General features: G+C 47.1%; 1 protein-coding gene across 9 annotated transcripts in view; it reads right to left on the reverse strand.

Annotated features, from left to right (window-relative positions):
* Window positions 1-981: 981 nt before the first annotated feature.
* Adarb1 (adenosine deaminase, RNA-specific, B1) overlaps window positions 982-27,004 on the reverse strand; it is a 127,566-nt gene continuing 101,543 nt past the window's right edge. For 5 of the 9 annotated variants that reach the window (NR_004429.1, XM_006513064.2, NM_001024837.2 and 2 more), the window contains 6 exons: window positions 23,660-23,828; window positions 22,603-22,781; window positions 21,361-21,529; window positions 13,428-13,609; window positions 5,953-6,131; window positions 982-5,216 (listed from right to left, as the gene is read on the reverse strand). Coding sequence is in view for 7 of the 9 variants with exons in the window: in XM_006513064.2 (XP_006513127.1) it covers window positions 5,037-5,216; window positions 5,953-6,131; window positions 13,428-13,609; window positions 21,361-21,529; window positions 22,603-22,781; window positions 23,660-23,828 (1,058 nt within the window). In the remaining 2 variants the exon portion in view is untranslated. The remainder of the gene's footprint in view (window positions 5,217-5,952; window positions 6,132-13,427; window positions 13,610-21,360; window positions 21,530-22,602; window positions 22,782-23,659; window positions 23,829-27,004) is intronic. The other 4 variants (NR_021486.1, NM_130895.3, NM_001024838.2 and 1 more) reach the window with 1 other exon arrangement.

A 27,004-nucleotide genomic window follows, 5' to 3' on the forward strand; every position in this document is an offset into this window, starting at 1 on the left:
AACATGCTTTTGCCACGTGCAGCTTGCCATGGTGGTTATATTCAGCTGGAACTCGTGTGACCTTTGCTCACGTGACCATTCTTCTTTTTAAAGATTTCATGTATGTGAGTACACTGTAGCTGTCTTCAGACACACCAGAAGAGGGCATCAGATCCCATTACAGATGGTTGTGAGCCACCATGTGGTTGCTGGGACTTGAACTCAGGACCTCTGGAAGAGCAGTCATTTGCTCTTAGCCGCTGAGCCATCTCTCCAGCCATTTCAGCTCTGATACTTTAAAGAACATTCGGTTCATTGACACAAAATAAAAGACACAAGTAGAGAAGCAAGCTGCCGGAGACCTACCCAAGCGGCCTTCTGACCCTGGAGAGGAGGGCATGAAAGGAGCAGAGAAGTCACACAGGTTAACCGTGGTGGGCCTTCATTTTGCCTTCCCTGTTTTTCAGCCTGAGATAAACAACCAAAGGCAAATGTGTTTCACTTGGTAGAGAAAGTCAAACTCTTAGCTGACCTGGTTTTACTCCCTGACCAATTCCAAAACAGAGAAGCAGGTCATGTCTCTGACTGGGCTGTTTTTAAAAGACACATGGCGCACACGACTCTGACTCTTTAAGAACACCTTTATATTTATTTTATATTTAATTACAAAAATATCAACCAAATAGGTGCTTTCAGTGGGACATGAAACACCATCCCAGGTCCCGCAGCCATGGTCACTTCCTTGTGGATTTGCTCACAGGCTCTCTGACAGAACACACATACATTCTCCAGACCACACGAGAGCAATCTTGTAGCCGACTCTCCCAGAAGCATGAATGCCCTTCTTTCTACGGCACCCTGTGGCAGAGGTGGATAAACGCGCTGAGCACTCGGTGCAGTGTTCATGACCAGACACAAGACCCACAGCCACCCACACCTTTCAAACCACGATGGAGAGCAATAGACACGAGGACAGCGTGAAAAGGAAAATGTCCATGCAGGTCATAGTGAAACGTCTTAGTCTTTATTGAGAACATCTCAGTCCTTTGTCTACATGTAACAGCATCTCATGCTCAGTGCCGGCTGGGCTTGGTGTGAGGAAGCTCATGCAGGCTGTAACATGTGGTATATACAGAAATATACATACAGAGAACACTGAGGATTGTATCTTAGCAACACGTTTCTTGGCTGAGTTACATTCATGTAAAGTGTCCAAACTCTAAAATCAAATTAAAAGTATATAACTCAAAGCCTGGAAAAGCTAACAGCTTTTAGGGGCTTATCCCATTAACATTCCACAAACTGTGCTTTTAACCTACTGTGTTCCATTCAGAAGAATGGCCCACCAGTCCCTTATGCACCATCAGCTCCTGCTGTGGCTACAGTTAAGTGCTTCTGAGGCTGGGCACTTGTCGTTCAAACGGCAAACAGAAAGTACAGGCACTACCACAGAGACGTGACCATTTCCCCAGGAACTAGACGGGAAGTGCACTGAGGAGCCGGCCATGACTGGTCAGACGGCGGGACTAACTCCCTCATGGTCCCTGGCGGGTCAGAGGCTTCCCAATTCCCATTCCCTAATATCTCATGAACCCCGTAGCCCCGGTGTGGAGCAGTCCGCAGCTGCAGAGTGGGTGAGTACCCCTCAGCCCTGGGGAGACTGTCACATGACAGATATGCCAGGACAGGACACACACAAGCTGTACACACTGAACGCACACACTCTGCCCTTCTCACGATGTAGTCTGGGGCTGACAGTATCAAGGGATCAAGGGGGGAGGTTCCCTAATTTCGAGAACTTACAGGTTTGGATTTCAGCTCACTTTCTTTCTCTTTCTGGAGCAAAGTCACTGACGGGGAGAGCTGACATTTCTGGAGTAAAGTGTTTTGGGAATGACAAGCTGCCCCTGCACTGTGCATCTATCTTGGCCCAGGGTGCGGTGCAGCTCACCCCACATTCCTGATCCTCTCTCTGGTGGCTGCCCACCTTTGGTGCACCTGTCTGAAAGTAAAGATTAAAAAACCAAGCAGCATGTACAGTCTGGAGGCAAGAGGAGCTGGGGGTGGGGTGGGGTGGGGGGTAAAATAAACAGAGAGCAATGCCTTATGAAACGATGGCCTGCACACTTACAAATATATGTTTAATTATTAAAAAAACAAAAAACAAAACCAAACTTCAAAATAGTCAGAATGCTGAAAGACTCAGATTCAGATTCAAAGTTGTTCTTTGGTGTCCCTTGCTAGGGGAGGTGCTACTTACCTGATACCGTTAGGGATCAGGGCTAACGGCATGGACACCACACTCACCCTGCCTCCATCTACGTGGAGAGTCTCTGCTCTGTAGAAACATGACAGCCCTCCCACGACTCCTGGCGATGATGCCTTCCTTTTGTTTAGCTACAGCCCCGCTGATGCTGGGCCCAAATAATCCTGAGAGATACTGCTTTGTGGAACTAATACTTCTGTTCTAGCTAAGTATACAGGGCAGAGAAGCTCCTGTTCTTTTCGAGACAGGGTTTCTCTGTGTAGCCCTGGCTGGCCTCGAACTCAGAAATCTGCCTGCCTCTGCCTCCCAAGTGCTGGGATTAAAGGCGTGCGCCACCACGCCCGGCTGAAGCTCCCGTACCTGCTGAAGTATCCAGGACATTTCCATCAGGGTCTTATGTCAAGCTTTCTGCTGAGTCTGTGACATTTAGGTCCTGGGCATGAGCTACCGTCATGGGGACCTCTGGGAAGAGGCTCAAAGAGCTTAGTGTCTTCAATCAGTATTTGCTTCCTTTTTCTCAGGTCACAGACGGGCTGTTTGAGCTACTATATCCTGGGTGCAGGGCAAGGTGGCGCATGCCCCGTGCTGCCTCCTCGACACAGGGTACTTCCTGACTCTCCCTCCTTTCTGGGCCTAGGTCAAGTCTAAGCAGGACCAGCTCCTGTGGTTTCAGATGCTCTCTGCATGTAACCTTCACTTCCTGGTTGGGCACCCTTGTTATCTGACATGGAAAGCCAGATGTAGTGCATGGTTTTTAGTGTATATGGGATTTTTGCTACACTTTATAACCAAAACGTACTTAAAAACAGCAAACAAACTAAATCTATCTTCCCATCTCCACTGGAAAAAATACAATTTAAAAGCAAGAGAAAGAACACACCATCGTGTGTGTTTTTCTTTCTAGAAAGTGCAGGAGCCTGTGGGGAAGGCATGGTACTGTGATAAAATGAGACCGTTTCTCTAAGGAACCCCAGTGCGTTTCACCCAAAGTTGGCCCTGCCACAGCACGCAGGGCCCACAATCCTGCCTGGGAGGCCTCCCTTTCAGGGGGACAGGTGGTGAACTGAGGAGATCCGAGATAGCACGTGTCACTAGGGAGTTCTGGTAGGACCTTCATGCCTCGAAGATCAAGCCCCACAGGACAAGAACCATGGGAGACACCCACAAGGACATGACAGAGCTCTGGACATGGAGACACAAGTGGATCTCACTTAAGCAATGACACACGGCCTCTTGAGGTCTGCTGGGAATCTGGTGGAACCTACAGTGGCTATGCTCTTGCCCTGTTTCTTTCTCAGTGTGTCAAGGGCGTGGACACCTGGGCGAACAGCTCAGAGCCACATGGCTGTCAGAGCCCCGGATGCAGCCGTGGCAGACGTGTGCTGAGGGATGAGTCTGCGCCCGCTCTGCTCTCGGCCCTGAAGCTCTCTCTTCAGAGCGACCCTGCTGGACCAGGCTGGCACACTGGGATGACAGTCACAGCCCCTCCTCCCCCTCCTCCCTCTACTCCTCCCTAATCCTGAGTGGAAGTGACAAGGCACCTGGGGCAAGTCTGAGCACAGGAGGTCCAGGGGTCCACCCTGTGCAGAGAGGGTGCTGAGTAGCATCTTGGGGGTCAGCCCCAAGATGCCAGGAGCACCCAGGCCTGCCTGTCGAGACACCAATGTCTGGTCTGCAGCGTTCCAGGCTCATACTGTCACACCAGCTTCAACCTGAATGGTTAATTTCTCTGGAAGGATACCTTAGTAATATGCCTTACATGGCACGCTCCAAGAATGGTACCTGCCTACAACTCTTCCCATCCTCTGAAGCTCTTCTGAGCGGTCAGTGGTTCCCACCCACCAGATCCCAAGGGAGGGGCAGAAGGAAGGCTGTGCTCTGAGTGTGTAGCAGCCCTACTGAGTGCCTCTAGGTCACAAAACCTATATGGTTAGAACCCCCACATGATGGCCAGCTGGGACAGGCTATAAATGGATTTGACCTTCAGTGACTTAGAAGCAAATAGGGTTTTCCATGATTTGAGCCTAACCAGGAGCATGGAAGATTCTAGAGGCAGCTGGGGCAGCAGAGCCTAGGTCGTGACTCTAGGACACAGCATCCCAGATGCAGGGCCAGTTGTGTGCCAAGGTCACACCGTATCATGCTGGGGCCACCCCAGGAGAGCTGTTAAAACCTACTGTGAGAACCTAAGTGTGAAGGACCTACGGAGAGGAGCCACACACAGATGTGCGCGTGGTGGCTCTCTTCTACTTCCTACCTCTATATTCTCGTGCTCTTTCACATAGAAACACTTTTATTTTTAATTTTTGCAATTAAAATAATGTGGCATAAAAGTGACCTGACATAATTACTTCTTATTTTATAAATCTCATTCCTAGCTCTGAATAAATTATTTATTCAAGAATCTCACACAAAGTAATTTCTATTTTCCTATACTTGAGGAAGCCCTACTCAGTAGAACTCAATGTCTAATGTAAACTGAGATATAAAGCGGTCACTGGGTAGCTCAAGAGGGGAAATGTGTGGCGAGGGGTGGTGATGGGCCCCTGTGCCCCCATGCACCCCCACTGTGTACCCGATCCCTACTCAGAAGTGAGGTGCCCGGCACCCTACACATCCCCACGCTGCCCTTTTGGGGTGAGAGCCGCTGAGGATGATGCTTGATGTCCAGTGGTTCCCCCAGACTCCCCATGCCGTCCCAGAGGTGCACACCTGTCCCAGTTCAGATGCAAGGCTCTGGGGGACAGTTCGGCATCACAGTCTCGCACTCTGTGCTCGACACCCGCCTGGCTCAGGGAGTGAAGGAGAACTGGTCCTGCTCTGTGGGCTTCTCCACCCAGGCGCCCAGCCCCGCCTTGATGAAGGCAGTGAACAGACGGGCCTTGGCAGCCTGGTACTCCCTCGCTGCCAGCTTGGACTCGTGGTATGTGGTAGGCTTAGTGATCTTGGTGCGCAGCAGGTGGGGGGGAACCTGTGGAAGGATACATGCACATGTAAAGCAACGACTGAAGCAGCAACGGGAGAGAAAGAAACCAGGCATAATGTTCAGAAATGATGCTTAGGGCTGGGCTGGCTTGTGAAAAAGCAAGCAGAAGGTTCTCTCCTAGATGGAAGGGTAACCACAGGAGGTCAAGCCTAAGGCTCAGTTTAACTTCTAAGCAGCCAGGCAGATGACTGCAGGACCTATGTTTCTAGCAGATCCCAGGGGACAGGGTCACCAAGATAGCATTTGTCTGGCCCCATGAGCATGGGAGTTTCTGTCTGAGCCCTACACCGTTGCTCTGAGCTGTCCTCATAATAAGAAAACACCATATCCCAGGCTTAGACGACAATGACTGTCACCCTGCCTTGTTACCTGGTTTTACTTGGGTAAAGGGCTCTGCAGCTGAGTTAAATTTCTGACCCTGGATGAAGGGAACAGAAGCCAGTGCAGCAGTGTATACTGACTGCCCTTCCTTTTCATGATAGGCAGTCTCCTTTCCCAGGGCTGGGACAGAGGCTAAGGCTGTCAGGGAAGGGAGGACGCTGACACCGGGGCAGCTCTTAGGCCTGTGGAGCCAGGGCTCCTAAGCTAACAACAGTCTGAAGAAATAAGATTCCTTTTGACATGATCGTATTAGGAGGTTGCAATGAAGACACGATGGTGGAAACCAGGAGGGATGGAAGGGGTGGAGGAGGGCCGACACCCGGTGAGGGTGCCTCAGTACCTTGCCGTGTACACGCATCCAGCGACAGTACAGCGCGTGCTTACACAGGCGGGATGGGCGGCCAAGCTCATCCTTCCCTGTTGTGGCATTGATGACCTCAATGGTGGCGTCACCCACTGTCCAGTTGACACTGAAGTTGGGTGCCTTCCCTGGCTGCCGTGCCTCTGCATTGCTGATGCCTGAAACCAAGAAGACACAAGAAGTGATGTGAAGCCCTTGCTTCGTACCAGGAAGGGGGAGGAGGGGCCCGGCACAGCACAGTTCAGAGCTGAGAAAGTTTATCATACTAGGACAAGGCAAACAACAGCCACAGGGAGGAGGCTTAGCTGACTCTTGGTGGCCCAGGAAAGAACGGGGCTGGGAAGTCAGAACTGATATATAAATGTATATTTGTGTGCTCGCTCGTCTGTGAGGGGCAAGAGTCTGATAGAGCCCTGAATCCACAGGATTTCCTATCAAGCATGCCTTATCCCTCCCTGGGGACCTACAGAGTTAGAAACCTTGCAAGGGACAGATGGACAGGCTGCCTTAGCGCCACTCCGGTTCTATAGAGTGGAGCCAATGGGGCTGCTCAAACACAGCATGTAGCTCTGCCACTGAAGTGCCACATATCCAGGACACTCAGTTTTACAGCACAGCACTCCAGGTACAGTGTCAGCAAGTAAGCACAGGCACACACATGGGCTTAAGTGATTTTGTTGCAACCAACCCCAGGCTTGATCGGAGGAGTGAATGGTGTGGAAAGCCATGGCTGAGGAAACTGAGCACACACATTTAGATCTGTATGCCGTGCCTTAGGATATAGGACATGTGGGTGCTGTAGCCCTCTTACACGCAGGCACGCTTACTAGTAGGAGGCACAGGGACAGAAATGCAGAAGTCATCTGAAGACTGCGGAGTGCATCTCAGAGCAGGAGGACTCACCACGGCATGCTTGTTACTTAAGACTAAAGACATCTGAGAGAGCAAGAGGGAAAGGTATCTAGTGTGCATGTATGCGTGCGTGCACACACACACACACACACACACACACACACACACACACACAGACAGGAATGAGGGGGAGGGAGACAACATGAAGACAGGAAATCATCAAGATGTGAGACAAGCACCAAATCTATGTGTAATGAGAATTTCTTAAAGAGATGGAACACAGAAAAAATATATATGAAGAAGCCCACAATGGGCTGCACCCTTCCCCATCAACACTAATTAAGGCTTATTTTATGGAAGCATTTTCTCAATTGAGGTTCCCTCCTCCCTGATGACCTGGGCTTGTATCAAGTTGACATAAAACTAGCCAGTACTATCACCAATACCAGGATGGGACACAGTATAACCAGAGATGCCACAGAGATTAAAATGGTAAGAGGAATATCAGGAACACATTTACACCTACATTTCACAGATCAGATGAAATGCACACATTTCTTGAAGATACAAATCATCAAGCTTACCCAAAGTCAAAGATTAAAGAAGTGACAGACAGGCTGGAGAGCTGGCTCCGCAGTTAAGAGCACTGACTGCTCTTCCAGAGGTCCTGAGTTCAAATCTCAGCAACCACATGGTGGCTCACAACCATCTGTAATGAGATCTGATGCCCTCTTCTGGTGTGTCTGAAGACAGCTACAGTGTACTCATATAAATAAAATAAATAAATCTTTAAAAGGAAAAAAAAGAAGTAACAGGCAATAAATTTATAATTTCCTGTGGCTGAAGAGATGACTCAGTGGTTGTGAGTACTGCCTGCTCTTCCAAAGGATCTGGGTTCAATTCCCAGCACCCACATGGCAGCTCACAACTGTCTGTTAAGTTCAGTTCCAGGGAATCCAACACCCTCATGCAGGCAAAACACCAATGCACATAAAATAAAAATAAATAAATCATTAATTTGTAATTTCCTCATAATGAAACCTCCATCAAATAGCTTCACTGTGAATTCAACCAAACATTGAAGAAAACGTATCAACCTGAAACAAACTCTTCCAGAAAACAGATGGGAGAGAGTTGAATATTAACTCTTTTTTTTTTTTTGCCTGACAAAGATACTAACTACAGTAGCCTTGCAGCACAGCGTAGAACACCAGCAATCCCAACACTCAGGAGGCTGAGGCAGGAGGATCGAGGCAAGAGTTCCAGGTCAACCTGGGCTACACAGTAAGGCCTGTTAAGAAAGTAACGGGAGGAAGAGGGAGTGGTAGAGAGGGAAAGGAGAGAGAAGAGCCTTTACACACTCTCTAGAGCTTTTCAAAACACAGTTCTGGTCCCAGACATGACTACCTATAAAGAAAAAAATGGTGAGGTCAGACATTAGAAGAACGGGCACTGCTCTAAAGGAAAGTCTCACCGCTGTCCGCACGAACAACTGGCCCAGTGCTACCCACCCGGGCAGGGTTCTTGTCAATTAGTATGCGTGCTGAGCGTACCCGGCTTCCTAACAGCTAAGACGGCTTCCTGACGTGTGTGAAGGAAAATGATCTTGTGCAAGGTTGCTGCTCTGCTGGACAACTCGGCCTCTTGGCCTACTTACTGAATCCCATCATTTCCTCTGAGAACAACACCCTTTGCAGTTTCTCACATGGATCCTGGCTTCTGATTCACCTCAGGATCTGCAACTGCTTCTTCCTGGGTTTGTCGCTGAGCTACCCAACTGCTGAATGGAAGCTATCAAGACAGTTCCTGGCCTGAGGGAGGAGGTATGAATGTCCACTTAGCTGCAACTTGTGGGAATCCTCTGACCACAATGAAATTGGATTGTGTGTATACAAATGGCTATTTGTACTGTGCCATCTTCCCTTCCAACTGTGTTACTTCTGTGTGATAAGACTAGAATGAAGGACCATTGTTGTGTGAATCCTGCATATCAGGCCTGCAAGATTCTACATTAAAGACAAACAAATGGTCAATTAACTAAGAAGTAAAACTCTAAAAGTGCAACTCTTCCCCCCTTATATTTTAAGCCTAAGTAAATTGCTATCTTTAACAACAACAACAAAAAAAAAACAAGAGCAAATAAGGCAAAAAGAAGACAGTTCGCCCGAGGTTCCAATCTAACCATATGCTTTATCTGAGCAGAAGGCTAGAAACGGTCACGCGAGTGCATTTCCAGTCTCCAGGGCTGACACACATCGTGAGGGCGGACACCCATGAGCAACTTATCTCTCTGGGGCTGCTAAGTGAGAAGTAGGGTAATGAGCTGATCATAGGCCACTGTGCAGAGACAAATAAAAGCAGGAACGACTTGGAGGGTAATGAGAGTCCCCAGTTGTTGTAAATTAAGTGTGCTAAATGAGAACTTTTAACACAAAACTGCAGAGAAACTCTGAAGTGGCCTCATAGTGGAGTCAACTAAATCGGGAGAGCAGCACTGATGGCTTTCTTATTTTCACTTCAAAGGCACACTCACCTGACAGAATGATAAGAAATGGATTCTATATGCAACAATCAATACAGATATTTATGATTACCATGGGTTTGTGTTTTAGAAATTATTATTAGTCCTTATTAGTAGATTAAGGGAAACTCACTAGTCTTTATTCTGCAAATAATAAACTGAACACCTCACCCCTTCCTTCCAGGGGACCTGAACCAAGGGAGCTCACATGAAAGACAAGTGCTCTATCACTCGGCTACATCCTTAGCCCCAAGGCATGAACTTTAAGGGAGGCCATGTACACGGTAGGTACCTGCCCATGGTAGTCAAGAGACTCTCTAGACATGGGAGGGAGCCACCAGACATGAGAAGCTGCATCCACTGATAACCAATTCCTTAAGGCAGGAGCAGAGTAGCTGGGATGGTCACTTACTTTCTTTACAGAAGTGGTTTGGTTGCTGCTTGTGAACCTGCCAGAATGAGCAGCCACTGCTCTCCTGCAGGGAGGAGCAGAGCTTCCCCAAGGCCCGGCCATCCTACTGTCTCCCCAGAGCTCCCTCACACACAGGCTGTGCTCCTAGGAATCGTATGCCCATGCCCCCTTGTTTGCCCATTCTTGTAACAATGCTGCCCTTAAAACTAGTACTACTAGTACTAAATGCCCAGTCCACCCCAGCATCATCCTAGCAGTCTGTCTGCCACCCAGGCTCTAGAGCCCTCCTCGTGTGGGGGCAGTCCTCACCATTGTACTGTCCTCTTATATCTCAATGAGCCTTGGATAATGGTCTTGGTCAGCGGAGGATCAAAATCGGGGAACCTACTGGACAGGAGCTGACACCAGATTGCCCTGGAACATACAGGTGCTGGATAAGCAGCTAACAGGAAAGAGCTGCTGAGAAAGCCCGAGGGGTTCCTGTTTCCAGCCAATAGAAAGGAAGCCAGGGAGATGGCTCAGGAGGTAAAGTGCTGGTCCCCCAAGTGTGAGGAAAAGGACCTGAGTTCGGATCCTCAGCATTCACGTGAGAAGCTGAGTGTGGCAGCACACGCCTGTGATACAAACCACTGCTGGCCTGCAAAGCCAAAGCTCAGAGTGCATCAGAAAGTTCTCTACAATCTGCTTTCACAGGGCAAAAAAACTATTTCAAATGTGACTGCACATAAGACAAGCAAAAGAAAACGAAAGCAGCAGCCCAGTGCTGGATTTCATATCCTGATTGTGAACTTTTGTGTCACTTTGTCTTAGTGAATTTAGTTATCCTGTGTTGTGTGTGTGCATGTGTGTTGATTCATGTTGCTCCCTGAAGCCTGACAATCCACATGGTACACTAGCTGTCATTCCCACAGATAAAAGGGGAGAGGAAGCACGGTCTCTCACAGACAACACCAACGTAGGGGGCTGAGCTTTGCACCATATCTGCTCATCTCAGCAAGCAGCTGACAGAAATTGGCTTATGTCCCAATGGTCCCTTTGTTCCAGCCACTTGTTAGACCTAAGACAACACCTTAGAGAGCTGCAAAGGCTATGCTGTGACGGAGACTTACTAAGACTGGGGTCTTGTATATGAAGGAAGATATCAACTTCTGTTTTGTGACACCCACTGTGGTATGTTTCCATCTTCTTGACTGCTATGGGCTGTGGGTGCAGGCGTGTCTGCCTGCCTTCCACTCAATCCCTGGGCCACGTGACTTTCTGCTGGGCCAACCCTTGCCAGCCTCTCAGGCTTCCTAGTCCAACGGTGTCCTCACTAAAGCCAAACAGCAGCAATGCACTGTTGTTTCCAAAGGAGACTATCTCAGGCAGCTTGCACCTTGCAATGACTCTGGGGCTGTCTGGTGGCTCAGTCGTGAGTCACACTCTACCTTGTGAAACTGGGCCATACATACTTCCTTACTTCTCTTCCAGAGGACCAGAAAAGGTAGCTGGTTTATCCCAATAACTGAGGCACACAAGCTACACAAGCTATGCTACCAACAAGGCAGTCAACAGAGGGGCGTGGCCCTGCCACCTGCAGAGTCAACTGAGTTGGCTGCATTGCGGGTGTGGTCTCTGGGACGGTAGATAGGCCAAGGGCAGGGACTGCAAAAATGAAGGGTTATGAGAGTTATGCCTTGAGGAGTACAGATGACACGGAGGGGAAGGGTGAACACTTTCTTTTACATACATAGTCTATCCTGCAGATATTTGTCATTACATTTTTACATATATATGAATTTCATATATATAAAACATGGTCAAACACATCTGAGTTTTATGAATGAGGTCCATTTCAGATTTCACATATTGAGGGAATACGGTTCACACAGTCTATTCAGCTATTTTGGGGGCATCTGTGCGTCCTGTATCCCACGTTCACATGAATGTGAATATAAGGTAGTGTGACAGCTGGAGCTGAGCACTCACAGTGTCGTGGATCTGGGTGGACTGTGCTCTTTACAGGCCAGACAGATGCAGCAGCTCGTACTTACTGAGCTGGGGACAATGTGGAAGAACCTTTTGGAACTGAGGCCCAGGGGAGGAGGATAGGTCATGGGGACATACCCTCATAAGGGATCCGTGTTCTCACAGAGCCCTGGTTAGGTTCTGGAGAGCAAGTTCTTTTTTTTGAGACAGGGTTTCTCTGTGTAGCCCTGGTTGTCCTGAACTCACTCTGTAGACCAGGCTGGCCTCGAACTCAGAAATCCACCTGCCTCTGCCTCCCTAGTGCTGGGATTAAAGGTGTGTGCCACCACAGAATGGCTCGAGAGCAAGTTTTTATAAACAGGGATCCTTATATGACTACACTGTAGCTTTTTCCAGACACACCAGAAGAGGGCATCAGATCCCATTACAGATGGTTGTGAGCCACCATGTGATTGCTGGGAATTGAACTCAGGACCTCTGGAAGAGCAGTCAGTGCTTTTAACTGCTGAGCCAACTCTCCAGCCTCACCGTGGGCTCTGCATGCATTCTTCTCTCTGTTGTGATGCCTTCCTACCCCCCCACCCCCCATGAGCTGCTTAAGGGATGAGGCCCCTGATCTTGGACTTTCAGTCTCCAAAGCTGTGAGCTAAACAAACATCTCTTATAATAAGGCATCTACCCTCAAATACCTTGTTGTTGCAATAGCTAGTGAAGCACTCTTCCCCCAAACATACCACACTGAAAGTTTTTCCGACTCATGGGAGATTAATGTCCTAACAATACTCCAAAGTTCAATCTAACTATCAGGTCTTATGAGTAAAAAAGAAATTTTTAGGGAATAGGGAGCTGCAATACTTGATCCTAGATACTTTTCATCTTTCCCTGCATACTTCTAATGCTCTGACAGACATGCTGTCAAACAAAAGTCCACACTGCTTTCTTGTGGTTAAAGACACGCTAGCAGCAAGGCACAGAGGCAGAGTACACATGCATGCCCCCAGAAAAGCATTTTTTAGTTTAGGATATGATTTTAGTTTTGAGCTTACAGAAGTAAGTAAAATGTTATTTTTTAAAAGAGTAAAAATACCTTAGCTGTGTCCTTTTAAATAAGGGTGGGCTTAGAAGTTAGGACCTTTGAATTCAAAAGCTCCTGTTCACTTTACTGATAGCCACTGACACTCTAAAAAAGAAAAGAAACCAGGAATAAAGGTGTAAAGGGCAGGAGAGGCACCAAGGAAGGAGAGGTGAGTGGTCAGCGTGGCTGCCACATCTGTCCCAGTGCAGAGGGGGCTGGGTGGTAGATGCCAGCAGTGACTGGGATAGCAGCACCTCAGTGAGGATGAATGGTCGCCAAGCCCCAGCCTGGCCGGTCTGGGAAGAATGCCTAAGTCTTTGCCACTGGGGCAGGACTGAATACAAGGTACATGAGAAAACACAGAGGTGTCAGGCTCCTGCAACTTCTGTAGCACATAGCAAGGTTCACAACTGTGGAAAGACATTTATCTTGTAGAAGGACTGCCTTAAAAGGCCCTGGTGACCAGGTCAAGAGGCTCAGAGACAAGGTCTTGTGCCCCTCTTAATGGCTTTGCTGCTGCCTGGCAGCCGTACACTGGCTCCGGGTGGGGCGTTTCAATGTGGAGGAATCAGACACTGTGAGCTCAGGGCACAGAGGCAGGAGGTGACGGCTGAGAGGGTACTTGCCGCTGAGCAGGGGCTTGTTGAGAGTGTAGAGCGGTGGCAGGTCCTCTATGTTGGAGATCCGCTGGTACATGGCCCTGGAGAGGTGGTCCCCGTGGTACAGGCTGCCCAAGATGATGCTGGAGAAGTAGATGGGTTCCACGAAAATGCTGAGCAGGGACCCCTGGATGCCCACCACGTTCCAGCTGCAGGGAGAAGCAAGCACATCTCAGGAGATACAGGTATGGCACCCCATGCAGACATCGCAGAGACTCATGGCTAACGCTGGGTGGGTGGGGGTCTGTAAAAGGCGAAGACGGCAGTGAAAACGGCTGATTTAGCAGCTCAAGTCTTAAACAGAATTTTATTTAAAAATTACCTTGTATTGTGAGATAATTTTGGGTCATAATCTTAGGGTTTCTATTGCTGTGATAAAAGGTCGAAACTAAAAGCAGCTTGGAGAGGAAAGGGTTTATTTCAACTTAAAACTCTGGGAAGCCACACTCCAGGACTAAGGGAAGTCGGAGCAGGAACTCAAGGCACGAACTGAAGCAGAGGCCACGGAGAAGTGCTGCTTGCTGTTATGTTCTCCACAGCTTGCTCAGCCTGCTTCCTTACACGGGCTACGCCCACCTGCCTATACACATACACATCTACACATATACACCTGCCTATACACATACACATCTACACATATACACCTGCCTATACACATACACATCTACACATATACACCTGCCTATACACATACACATCTACACATATACACCTGCCTATACACATACACATCTACACATATACACCTGCCTATACACATACACATCTACACATATACACCTGCCTATACACATACACATCTACACATATACACCTGCCTATACACATACACATCTACACATATACACCTGCCTATACACATACACATCTACACATATACACCTGCCTATACACATACATCTACACATATACACACACTTTTTCTGCTTCTAATAAAATGGCTGCTCAGTCAGGGAATGAGTGTCCTGATCCAGGGCTACAGTTTCATGTAGAGCTCCTCAGACAGTGGAATGTGTGTGCGTATGCGTGTGCGTGTGCGTGTGTGTGTGTGTGTATGGTACATGCACTGGAGATGATGGGCTGGCAGTCACCATACCACTGTCTGACAGTGCAACACTGTCTGCAGGACAACACTCTGACACACTGCTGGCCTACTATGTGTCTGCTCTCTTCACCCCAGAGACAAGAGAGAAGCTGGGTAACCTGAAAACTACTGCATACCAAGCAAGTTTTGTGTGTGTCACATGTGATGGGAGAGGACAGGAATCACAGTGACACCAGGGGCAAATGATGCCACTCTTGCCCTTCCCATTTGTGCCTTCTGAAGGAAGCCAGGGGTCTGGCCCTTGGTCTCTCCCTATAGCAGCTGGCACAGCCCTGGGAAGATATTGGCTGGTCTAGTCCACTCCCTCACATGAACCCCCAAAAAGGTCCTCGGAAAACAGCCCATGTCCAGCAGGCCAACTTTCTCTTACCAGCTCCCCTCAAGCTTCAGCCCCGGGCTCCAGGTTGGCTGGTCTCCCTGCTTCGGCTTACAGGACTGGGCATGAGGTGCCATCCACTGAGCTCCCTCACAGCCTTTTATATAACCTATACTTCTGGTTTCTATGACCTCCCTCAGTCTCCCACAAAGAAGGTCAACATGCTGAATGGACAACCTGTAACCCCTAGGATGTATTCTTTCTACCCTCCAAAAAAAGACATTTGAATAGCCATCCCCCCCCCCCCCAGAACATCTGAAATGACTCAGCTCTGGAGACCCAAGGGCGCCTTTCCGATGCAGATGAGAAACCTGCTGATTTAGAAACTTAAGCAGAACTCAGTCCCCTGGGCAGGAATGCAGAATCTTGCAGAAACCAGCATCTGTCAGGAGTCATTAATTCTGAGCACACACTTCCTAGAGGATCCCAGGAGCTTCTAGAGCTCTGAGGCACTGGGCAGAAAACAGAGCCCCTCAGCCAGCTCCACTGAAAGACAAGCTCATGTCAATCAGCCTTACAGAGAATAACGGCTACTCTCACTTTCCAGGCGTCAGACCACTGGGCAAGGAAGGACATCACAGATACAGCCAGATTCCATGGAGCAAAGCACTCACCAAGCAACTAACACACACACACACACACACACACACACACACACACACACAGAGCTAGAAACACACAGATACAGCCAGATTCCATGGAGCAAAGCACTCACCAAGTAACTAACACACACACACACAGATACAGCCAGATTCCATGGAGCAAAGCACTCACCAAGTAACACACACACACACACACACACACACACACACACACACACACACACACACAGCTAGAAACACCTGCCCGGTTTCCATGCCCACCTGGGCCAGGGCATTGGGTGAGGGGCTTCCCTGCTCAGGCCCCAGGAAGGGGACTCATTTGTCACTGAAAGACAATAGGTCCTCCCACCGCCTAGCTTTCGGCCTGTCATGCTGGGTTCAGGACTGGTCTGTGGCTTTTCTGTTTTGTTTTCCTTAGGTTATTGTTTGAAGATGGACTGCACAGTACTGTCAGCTGAATCTACTGCAGAGCCTAACCTGGCCCTGAGCATCCAAGGACACTGACTGGAAGACAAACAAGAAGGCAAACACTTGTCTGTGCATGACATCCTTCCACAACCCTAGCTCAGACAAGCAGCCGGGTTAGGACAACAGTTTGCTCGGCGAGTCTCCTTTCTTTCTGCTTCCATGTCACAAATAACCTTCAGAGAAAGGCATCTGTAACCTTCAAAATAACCCTGATGTGCCGTGACTCTTCCAGTAGCTTCCCATGCCTCTGTAGAAGTCTCCTTCCCCATCCGTGAAGCAGCCCTTGCCTACTTACCACCTGTCCGGAGCAAGCCAATGTGTCAAATAAGCTTGTCCTTGGATCTGTCTTTCCCTGTATCCTCGAGTGGCAGCGGCCACAGACTAAGATCTCTTCTAGGGCCTCTCAATGTCCTAAGGGCAGCCCTTCTGAGGCTGCTCTTGACACCTGGCTAGCTGGATGCTATGGTCATCTCTAGCGCCTCCCTCTCCATCCTTAGCCTAGGCCAGCCCTCAGTGCTCTTCTACAAGAGGAGCAAGTGGCCTCTGCCCAGCCTTCTACACATTCAGATCTACACAGTGGCCTCTTTGGAAGCCTCACATCCAACTGACATCATTCTGGCCCCTATGATATTCTTAGACCATGACTTCCTTAGCCTTGTTGGCTTTTCTGGAAACATCTGTCATTCCAAATTCTATCAGTCTGCCTGTGCTTTTCTTCAAAGCAATGCTTCTTAAATATGAAATAAAGGACACAGAGTTTTAAAATTCTGACTCTGGCATTTGTTTGTGTGGTCTCCCCTTTAGCTAAAGGCAGAGACTCCTCTTCTCAGCACACCCTTCAAACCCGTGCCTATGTGCTGCAGAGCATCAAGGTTGCTCCTACTCTAGACCCTGACTCGATGCTGGCTGAGGGTCAGAGCTCTCTCTTACTACACGGCTTTCGTTGTCACCGGTGTGGGACTTCTGTAAATATTAGTAAGTTAGAAATTGCACTTAACTGAGAATCTACAGGATACAGACCACTGTAAAAGTGAGCAGAGACAGCCATGAAGGGTCAGGACAGTCAGTTTTATCTGGCATGACTTTAGTGATCCCTGCCTACAAGGAAAGTGTAGTGCTGTGACCCCAGTTCCAGGGGATCCGACACCCTCACACAGACATACATGCAGGCAGAACACCAATGTATATAAAATAAAAAAATAACATAAATATGGCTAATTAGCTAAAAGAGCACAGGCACACAACTCTATGAAAAGATTGCATAAAGAAAGTGAGGTTGTCAACACAGAGGGAACGTTATCAATACATGAGAGATTCTGGACAAGAAGAAAACAACTCAACTGAAAAGCTCGGCTGTGGAACCAATGGGAGAAAAAGCCAGTGAAGCTGAAAACTGGCCATCAACGCCATTATAGAGTAGATTAGAAAAATACAAAGACTACAAATGAAGACGGGCAATGGGACTTAGGGACACCAGTGAGCGGAACAACATGCAAGTCCTGGGAATTCCGAGAGAAAGAAAATGGGAATGAAAGTTTATTTGGAGAATTACCTGAAACCCAAAGGCAAGAAAGAGATCACACAGATTCAAGGGCAAAGAACTGGAAATGAAGGTAAATAGGAAACTGACACTGAGCGAATTACAACTAAACCTAGTCCAGACAGTCTTACACAGCAGTGGTAAGTCAATACCCGTATAAAGAGAGCTTATCAGGTTCCCAGGAAAAACCTTATAACCCAGAAAGCAGTGGGAAGATGTCCTCAAGTATCCCTCATAAATGACGGGGACTTGGGACTTTCTCCGGGATCACTAGCAGGCAGAATTGCATCATTACTAGACCTAAGAAGAAACAGCCGGGGGGGGGGGGGGGGGGGAGTCCTTCAGGCTGAAGCATCAGAACGGTAGACAGCAACAGAAACAGAAGCCAGATAAAAACGTGAGGAGGCTCTCCTGCAAAGGTAAACACAGAGACATCCACGGTAACTTCAGGGCTGTAGAGACAGCTCGGTGGTTGAGAGCTCAGGGGACTGGAGCTCAGGTCTTGGCTCCCACATTAGTGCTCATAACCTCTTATAATTCTAGCTCCAAGGTGCCCTTTTCTGGCCTCAGAGTCACCCTCACATTTACAGTATTCATTCATACAGATACACACACATACCCATAAGTGAAAATAAATACTAAAAATTAACTATCACATACAATAAATACAGGCTTTTACTATATTTATAATAAATATTATAAATAAAATAGTATATTTATTTATTTGATTATTATTTATTTACTTAGGGTCTCACTATACAATCCAGCTTTGAACAAAGGATTCTCCTACTTCAGCTTTCTGTGAGCTGGGATTGAGTATACACCACCATACCTGGCTTGTAATTTTGATTAACCGAATTTAAATAAATTTGACTACAGATCTATGTAAGTGGGTATAAAATATACAGAGACATAATCTGTGCTATTGACAAAGCATGAGGGAGTGGAGCTAGAAAGGAAGAGTTTCCATACATATTTGAAGTTGCATCATTACCGGTTTAAAACAGAAAGCCATGATATTAAGGTGTTTTATGTAGTCAGAATCCTAACTACAGGGGTGGAGAGAAGGCTCAGGGCTTAAGAGGAGGCATTGCTCTTCTAGAGAACCTAGGTGTGCTTCCCAGCATCCACATCTGGGGGCTCACATTCTATGGAAAATACAAACAGAAACGATATTCCTATGAGGCTATTTTAAAAGAAAGACGATAAGAAAGCAAATCAGTAAACCAATGAAGGGGGAAATAAAACTACAGGTCACACAGAAATAACAAGGTGGCCCTTCCCTACCCAGAATATTTTCAATGTTAATGAACTAAACTTTCCTGCCAGATGACAAGACTGACAAATGGATTAATAACATAAAGGCACAAATTATATCTTAGGAGATTTATTTCAGCTCTAAGGACACAGGTATTGCTGAACGTGGATGGATGAAGAGAGATAATTCCTGCAAGATAAGGAGATGAGCAGGAATAATTAGGTTACAGAGATTTTAAAATTACACAAACTCTCAGAAGAGACAAATGATAGTATATGATGATAAAGGGCTCAATTTACCAGCAAGATAACACATCGATGGTCCAGCACAGTGGCTCAGTGGGTAAGGGCACTAGCAATCTGAGTTAGACCTCACCCCCAACCCCTGGGATCCACAAAGCAGAAGGAGAGAACCAAGTCCTCTGCAAGTCCTCTGACTCCCACACGCACCACCTGCCAGACAGACACACAAGGGTGTGAGACAGCAACAACGACAAATCCTACTGAGCATCAGACAGCCACCACAGAACTTCTGAATACATGAAGCAAAGCCTGAGCGGCCTCAAGGAATGCACAGCAGCATAATAAGTTTAGGGAACGCCAACACCCACTCGGCTATGCACGAATCAGAAGGAAGAGAAAAACGGAAGCCATCAATTTAGAATACCGTAGACCGTCTGGATCTAACACAAACAGAACACTCCACCACAATAACAGCAGACTACGCATGCTTCCTATGTGTGTTGAGAACACTCTTCAAGGCAGACCACACATCAGTCTCAAAACAAAGAAAAATCAAATTGTACAAGTATCTCTCTATAGGGGAAAGCTATAAATCAGTATAAAAGTGCAAACTGAGACATTAAATATATGGAAATGAAATGCCATGCTCTGAAGGCATCGATAAACCAAAGTCAGGGGAACTTACACGCATGAAAATAAAAACAAACATACAAAAGCAAATTCCTAGGAAATCTCTAGGAAGCCTAGAAAGCCAAACAACTTAGGAATAAATAAATAAATAAAAAGAGAAGAAGAATAAAGGGGCCTGGAGAGCCTGGAGAGATGGCTCAGCAGGTAAGAGCACCGACTGTTCTTTCAGAGGTCCTGAGTTCAATTCCCAGCAACCACATGTGGCTCACAAACATCTGTAATGGGATCTGATGCCCTCTTCTGGTGTGTCTTAAGACAGCTACAGTGTACTCACAAATATAAAATAAATAATCAATTAAAAAACAAAGAATAAGGTGTAAGGGTCCTATTGGCTGATTTCAGAATAGTATAAAATCGATAGCAATCAAAACACTGTAATCCTGGCATACAAACAAATAGCACAACACAACAGAAGGGACTGCCTACAGACAAGCCACACACACACACACACACACACACACACACACACACACACACGTGAACACAGACAAGCATCTGGACAACAGACTGAGAGACACACAACAAGTAAACACGCCACAGTAGGCACAGGCAGCATTCCACTAAAGCCGGGCGGTTTGGAGCACATAAGCTTTGGGTTTTCAGTTACTTGCTCGATTAATTGGTAGAGTCTACACAAATATTTCAAAATTGCAAAAACCTCTAAAGTCTCAAACACTCCCGGTCCTGACTTTTTTCTTTTCTTCTCTTTAGCTAGGTGTTGCCCAACCTGCACCAGCGCTTGCGAAGACTGGTCCAAGGGATCGGTATGGTGAGCCCAGCTCCCTGTGAAAAACCCACTTTAGAGAAAAATCAATGGAAAGTGCTCATGACTGCTGAAAGGATGAATGGTACACAAGGGATGACAGGTTTCAAACCACACTGTGAATTGTGCCTCCCTGAGCTTGTTAGGAAATATCAGGTGACCCATCTGATGTGAAGGAGACAAAAGGCACACGTGTGATTTGTCTATGTCAATTCCAAACCTTCTGGGTGGCCAGTCAATCCAGAACTGCATACCCTGGTGCCACAGGGTTGAGTTCTGTAGGGAGAGGTTTGATTTTATATACACTGACATACGTTAGCTGAAACAGAAAGAGAAGAGCCGCTGGAACTTGGACTGCATCTGAAGACAGAGATTTCTACAATCTGACCTGGATCTAAGCTCCCAGGAGAAGCTGCTTCCGGGGCACGTGGTAACTAGAGCAGTGTGTTCACGGAGCTCTCTCATTGGCCTGGGATGCCTCATGTTGTTCTGGTTGGTAAAGATCAATTACCACAGTGTTAACTGATGGGCACAGCAAGGGTGGACAGCGTTCCCTGCTGACAAGGAAATGCTTGTATGTTTTCCTCAGGGAGCAAATTGTCACCGATGTTGAGAAAGACATAATAAAAGGCAAGATGAATGTCTGGAAGCAAGTGATGTGAGAACACTGGTGTGTCCTGTGCCATGGTCTCCCTTGTCCTTCCAGGTAGCCCCAGAAGCACCTGTGTAGAACCTTAGTCCTCAGGGAACTAACTCTTGGACCACCCGAGTGGGGAATGGCGTTAGAACACAAATGGATCTGAAGCGGAGTTAGGAAAGGGCTGGTACTCACTGCACGTGCACGTGAGGGCCTTACCGTGCTATCTTGTCACTGCAGGACATGGTGAGCAGCCGTTCCCCCTGCAGCACCCCGTCCCAGGTCTGGATGCTGGCATTTGAGCGCACAGGGATTGTCCCCTCGCCAGACTCTATTTTCGTCCGTAGCTGTCCCCTTGCTTTGCGATTCGGATGTCTATCTGCTGGTTCTAGAAGAAAAGGGTTCAAAACCCACAGGTGATAAAACAGCTACCATTCTGAAAAGCACATCTAACATCCCAAAATTTAAAGTATAGCTTATAGATATGCACGCAAACATTTATTCGAGCCATTCAAAATATATATCCCAGTAAAAATATAAAATTGAACTGAAAACACATAATACAGAACACACTTATGAACATGGAAAACGGTGGTTTACATTCTGGCTGAGATGATTTCCATCACTAATGAGTGGAAACAAATGGAGAAAAATGTTAAGATTTGCTAATCCCAGGCAACAGATACTTCATTGCTTGTTATCTATTAGCCTTTGTATTCCCATCATGTCAAAAAATAAAAACAGAAATCAATCCATTGGGAATATGTGAAGACACTCCCAGTGATTAGCAGTGAGTTATATGAATATGGGTGACTTTAATTTATTATTATTATCGAATAGTAATTACTTATAGTGAGTATCACTGTTTTCATAATCCTGGAAACCGGTTCATTTGGAATACACGATGCTTGGGTATGAGAGTAGGGACTTACATACAAACTGTCATAAAGCCCAGTGCGAGGCTGGCCTCAGAGGGGCCTCGCCCGCCTGTGTCCACCTGCTAATGTGGAGCGGCCTCACGTTTCACACTCACCAGTCAGACTCACTGCAAATGCAGGGATCACTCAGCACTTTCCTCTTAGAATTACCATTTTTCATTCATTAACATTTTCTTTTTTTTTTAAGATTTATTTGTTATGTATATAGTGTCCTGCCTGCATGTATGCCTGCACAGCCAGAAGAGGGTACCAGATCTCATTATAGATGGTTATGAGCCACCATGTGGTTGCTGGGAATTGAACTCAGGACCTTTGGAAGAGCAGCCAGTGTTCTTAACCACTGAGCCATCTCTCCGGTCCTCATTAACATTTTCTAACTAAACTGGGAAGAAAGAATCCGTATTTTTACAGGGACCATACCGAAGGCTGAAATTTTAAAAAATGAAATTAAAAACAAAAACTGAAGAAGCACACGGATGTGGATGCATTCTAACACTACATTATATTATGCTTTCTTAGAAACCTGTCAGCTGGTGAGAGTCTGGCGTCATACCCTCTAGCACGGGCTCGTGGGGAGAGAATATTCTGGCGTCTCCGCAGGGCGAGGTGCTGATGTACAGGTGGAACTGCACGGTATCCTTCAGCCGGAACCCACCCCGCTCTGACTTCTGAAATATGGACTTTTTCTGGTCTTCTTTGTTACTGCAAGGGAGAAGTCACAAGAGTGTCAGTTAGAGGTGTGTGCCTCAACGTGGGGTCTACGTTCAGACTGACCTCAGAGGCCGGGGCTTTCAGTAGGGAGAGGTAGGTTTCTAGAGACAGTATCTTGGAATCACTGTTACCCATGCTTATAAGTAATCCATAGTTCAGGTCCATTCAGTGATCAATATGTCATCAACTGGGAGTGACCATTCCTCCTCAGGCACGATTTCAAGGTAGAAAAATCACATGGAAGATATGGCCTTGTCAAGAAAAGCTGACAGGTGCAAGATCAGTTCTGACCATGCCCAGTGCCCAAAATGAAAAGGACATTCTTTACCAGGCAGTTTGGAAAGACATGTTTTCTTTTTGGTTTGTTTGACTTGTTTTGTGTTTTGTTTTTGCTTTTCAAGACAGGGTTTCCCTGTGTAGCCCTGGCTGTCTTGGAACTAGCTCTGTAGACCAGTCTGGCTTTGAACTTACAGAGATCCACTGACCGTGCCTCCCAAGTGCTGAGCTTAAAGGTGTGCACCACCACCTCCCAGCTGGGAAGACATGTTTGTATTGCCAGTGCATGAGACAAAATGCACCATGTGAAATATGGACTTGAAGTTTACGACTATGCTACGTTTCTATGTATATGCCTTATGTAAGTATGCATGCGTGTATGTGTGTGTTTGTGAGTTAGTTCACTCTAGTTCATAACTGGGCATCCTGGGAGAGTGGGTCAGACAGCATCACAGGACAGCAAGGCTGGGCCCCGGTATTCCTCACAGTTACAGTCCTGAGGAGTCCTCGGTGCTTACATAAACAAGTAAAGGCTAAGCAATGCCTTCTGATATATAAAACAGCTCCCTTCGCATGTTCACTCCTAAACTTACTTTAAATAAAGCTCGAGCTGTGCATAAAGAAACCTGAGCAGGGACCTTCGGGAGATTATCTCTGCGTGGCAGTCATTGAGTGCGAGGCCACGGTCACTCATGTATTCACCGTTGATACACTTCGTCCCTGTCGAAACACTTATCACCTTGGCATCTTTGACATCTGTACCTGAAAGACAGGAGAGTGACTGGCGACCCATGATCCATCCTGTTTGACACATGCTCTCGGCACCTGGACCACGCAGGGTTGGCTGGACACCTGAGCTTATTTTCATGTGTCTTTATGTCTCCGATCCCTACCTGAGAAACTTGAACAAAGAGCCTCTCCCTGAGGATCTGTTATGAACCAGTTCTAGGAAGCTGCCTTCCTTGTCCTGTAGTCTACCCCCTGAACTTAATGTGGTCATTTCCATAGGCATGCAAGCATGCTTGAACGTTCACCCCTGACTACAGATAAGAAGCACTACACATAAATACTACCTGGCCTGGAATTAGTCCTAAAATACTAAAAAGGCTAGGAGGAATGACTTACAGGCTCAAGAGAACCAGAAAACAGAATCGGCTTCCATGGTTTCATTAGTAATATTTCCCACACCAAGAGTGAATCATACACATGACACTTCCAGAGAGGGAGCGTCATGATTAAATCACATGAAACAGGTCACTCCAGACATGCTACAATGACCTGAACATGGAAGGGATTGTGTCTCCGTGGTAGAACATACACCCAGCATGTGTGAGGCCCTGGAATATATCCCTAGGATGATGATGATGACAACAACATCCAACAGTATCAACAAACCAATCCTGAGTATGGCCTCAGAGCCGATTCACAATGACAGAAATGATGTATTCTACATATTGTGAGGGTTGGTGTTCACTGTCACTCTGGTCCTCTAGACTCACCTAGGAGATAAGTCTCTGGGCACATCTGTAAGGGGTTATCTAGCCCAGGCTGGCCTTTGGGAATGCCTATGAGAGACTCCCGTCCCTTTTCCCTTCCTTTTTCCCTTCCTTTTCCCTTCCCTTCCCTTTCCTTTTCCCTTCCCTCCCCTTCCTTTTCCCTTCCCTCCCCTCCCCTCCCTCCCTCCCTCCCTTCTCTTTCTTTTTAAAAAAGATTTATTTATTATTATACATAAGTACACTGTAGCTGTTTTTAGACACTCCAGAAGAGGGCGTCAGATCTCATTACAGATGGTTGTGTGCTACCATGTGGTTTCTGGGATCTGAACTCAGGACCTTCGGATGAGCAGTCAGTGCTCTTACCCACTGAGCTATCTCACCAGCCCTGAGAGATTTTCTTGATTAGCTTAGCTAAATGGGAAGACCTGCTCACTGTGGGCAGCACCATTCCCTGAGTGGGAACCCCAGACTGCATAAAAGAGAGTAAAGGGAACTGAATCAAACACTCTTCGATGTGGTCAGCTGCCTCAAGCTCTTGCCAGGTGACCTCCCTACCATGACAGACTTCTTCAGCTATGAGCTGTTTGTATCAGGGTATTTGATTATAGCAACAGGAAAGGGAACTCAGACACAGGCTATGTGGGAGGCACCGTGCTAGGAGCATTAGCGAAGCTTCCTCACCGCTTGTCCTCACAGTGCCCTCTGAGGGCTTTCGTTTCCATTTTGAAGAAAGGAACTGCAGCTCACAGGGATTAATAACCTGCCTGAGGCCACTTGACCATCGAGAGCACTGAACCTATGCACCCAGTTCCATTTCACGGGTTTAGACACACATTTTGGCTATGAGCGAATGGTCAGAAAAAGGTACAAAAATGCTAGTAGTTAGCCTTTTCTGTTTTCCCGAAACAGAATTCCTGGGAGGACAGTTTAAAGGGGGAGTATTTTATTTTGACTCTCCATTAGAGGTTTTAGTCCATCGTGGTAAATGGGACAGAACAGCTTAACTCGAGGGGCCGGAGGCAGAGAGGATGCCTGCGCTCATGGCCTTTCTCCCCTTTCCTTTTTTATTTCCCCTAGGCCCCTTGCCTACAGCATAGTGCGGTTCGTTCAGGCTGCCCCTCTCCACCTAGACCCCCTGGAAAAGCCCTCACAAACACACCTAATGCATTTCTCAAATCAATCAAGATTAGCCATCCTAAGTTCACTGGGAGTCAGTCCAACAGCTAAACACATCCTAAAACAACTTTCATCCTTGGTCTCCTTAAGAATATTAATGAAAAATGCATTTAGTTTACCTCTAAGTGTGTCATAACCTTAACAGTCCCAACACTGTTCAAAGCCACAGTCTACTGAGACTCAAGGCGAAAGCTTAGCTGTGAGCCCTGCAACAATTAAAGCACATTTTACATATTCCTGACACACAGTGGCAATAAACCTCCCACTCCAAATGGAAGGAACAGGGCGAGTGGCAAACTGTAGATGAGCTTTCTGACACAGTGTAACCCAAATTTCCAGCACGCTCTGGGTCCCCATCTGGTACTTCCTTGTGTTCTCATTCTTAGTCACCCTGGTCTTCTGAGCTCCAAGGAATCACCCACTAAGATGAGCTTCCACACTCTGGGGTCTCTTTGGCCCACATCTCCAAACATTTCTAAAATTCCTCCCACAAGCCACTTCCAAAAAGGCTTTTCTGAACCACACAGTCTATCAGTCACAGCAACAATTCTGTTGGTAGCACAGATGGCACCAAGTTTCTGTCATATTTGTCACTGGTATGACAAATTCATGAGAAAACTGAGGGATTTTTTTTTTTTTTAACTTTGGCTGTGTTTCTGTTTTCAGTCCATTGTAGGGGGGAGGGTGTGGCAGAACAGGTCAGGATGGTGACCAGGAAAGGGGTGTATCTATGAGTGTGTGTGAGGGTGGTGTATGGGGGTGAGGGAAAGGCGAGGAGAAGAGAGACAGCGAGAACAAGAAGGAATATGCTTAGATTAACGGGTTTCCCATTCTCTGAACCACCGGCCATGGGATGCTCCCAGACACATGAGGCAGGTCTTCCGCCCTGTCACTCTCTGGAAATACCCTCACAGGCACATCTCTGAAGTGTGCTTAATCAACTTTCCAGAGTTTCTGGTTTTACAAGAGTTCTTCCTGCTCTCCATAGAAATCACTGCTGTGGTGGTAGTGACACGTATAAAGCAGAAAGGGTCTAAGCTTCAACAGATGTCAAGAAGTCAGAGATTGTGATGTGCCGTTTCCAGAGTACACCAGGTCACAATGGTGTCACATGGTAATAGCTTACGCTTTCTCCAAAGAAAAAGGACATGTCGAAAAGCTGAACATTTGGGGGGCTAAAGAGATGGCTCAGCAGTTAGGAGCACATGCTGCTCTTACACAGGATTCAGGTTTACTTCCCAGCACCCACATGGCAGCTGACAAACA

Source organism: Mus musculus, chromosome 10, assembly GCF_000001635.26.
Source record: "Mus musculus strain C57BL/6J chromosome 10, GRCm38.p6 C57BL/6J".
Taxonomy (NCBI): Eukaryota; Metazoa; Chordata; class Mammalia; order Rodentia; family Muridae; genus Mus; species Mus musculus.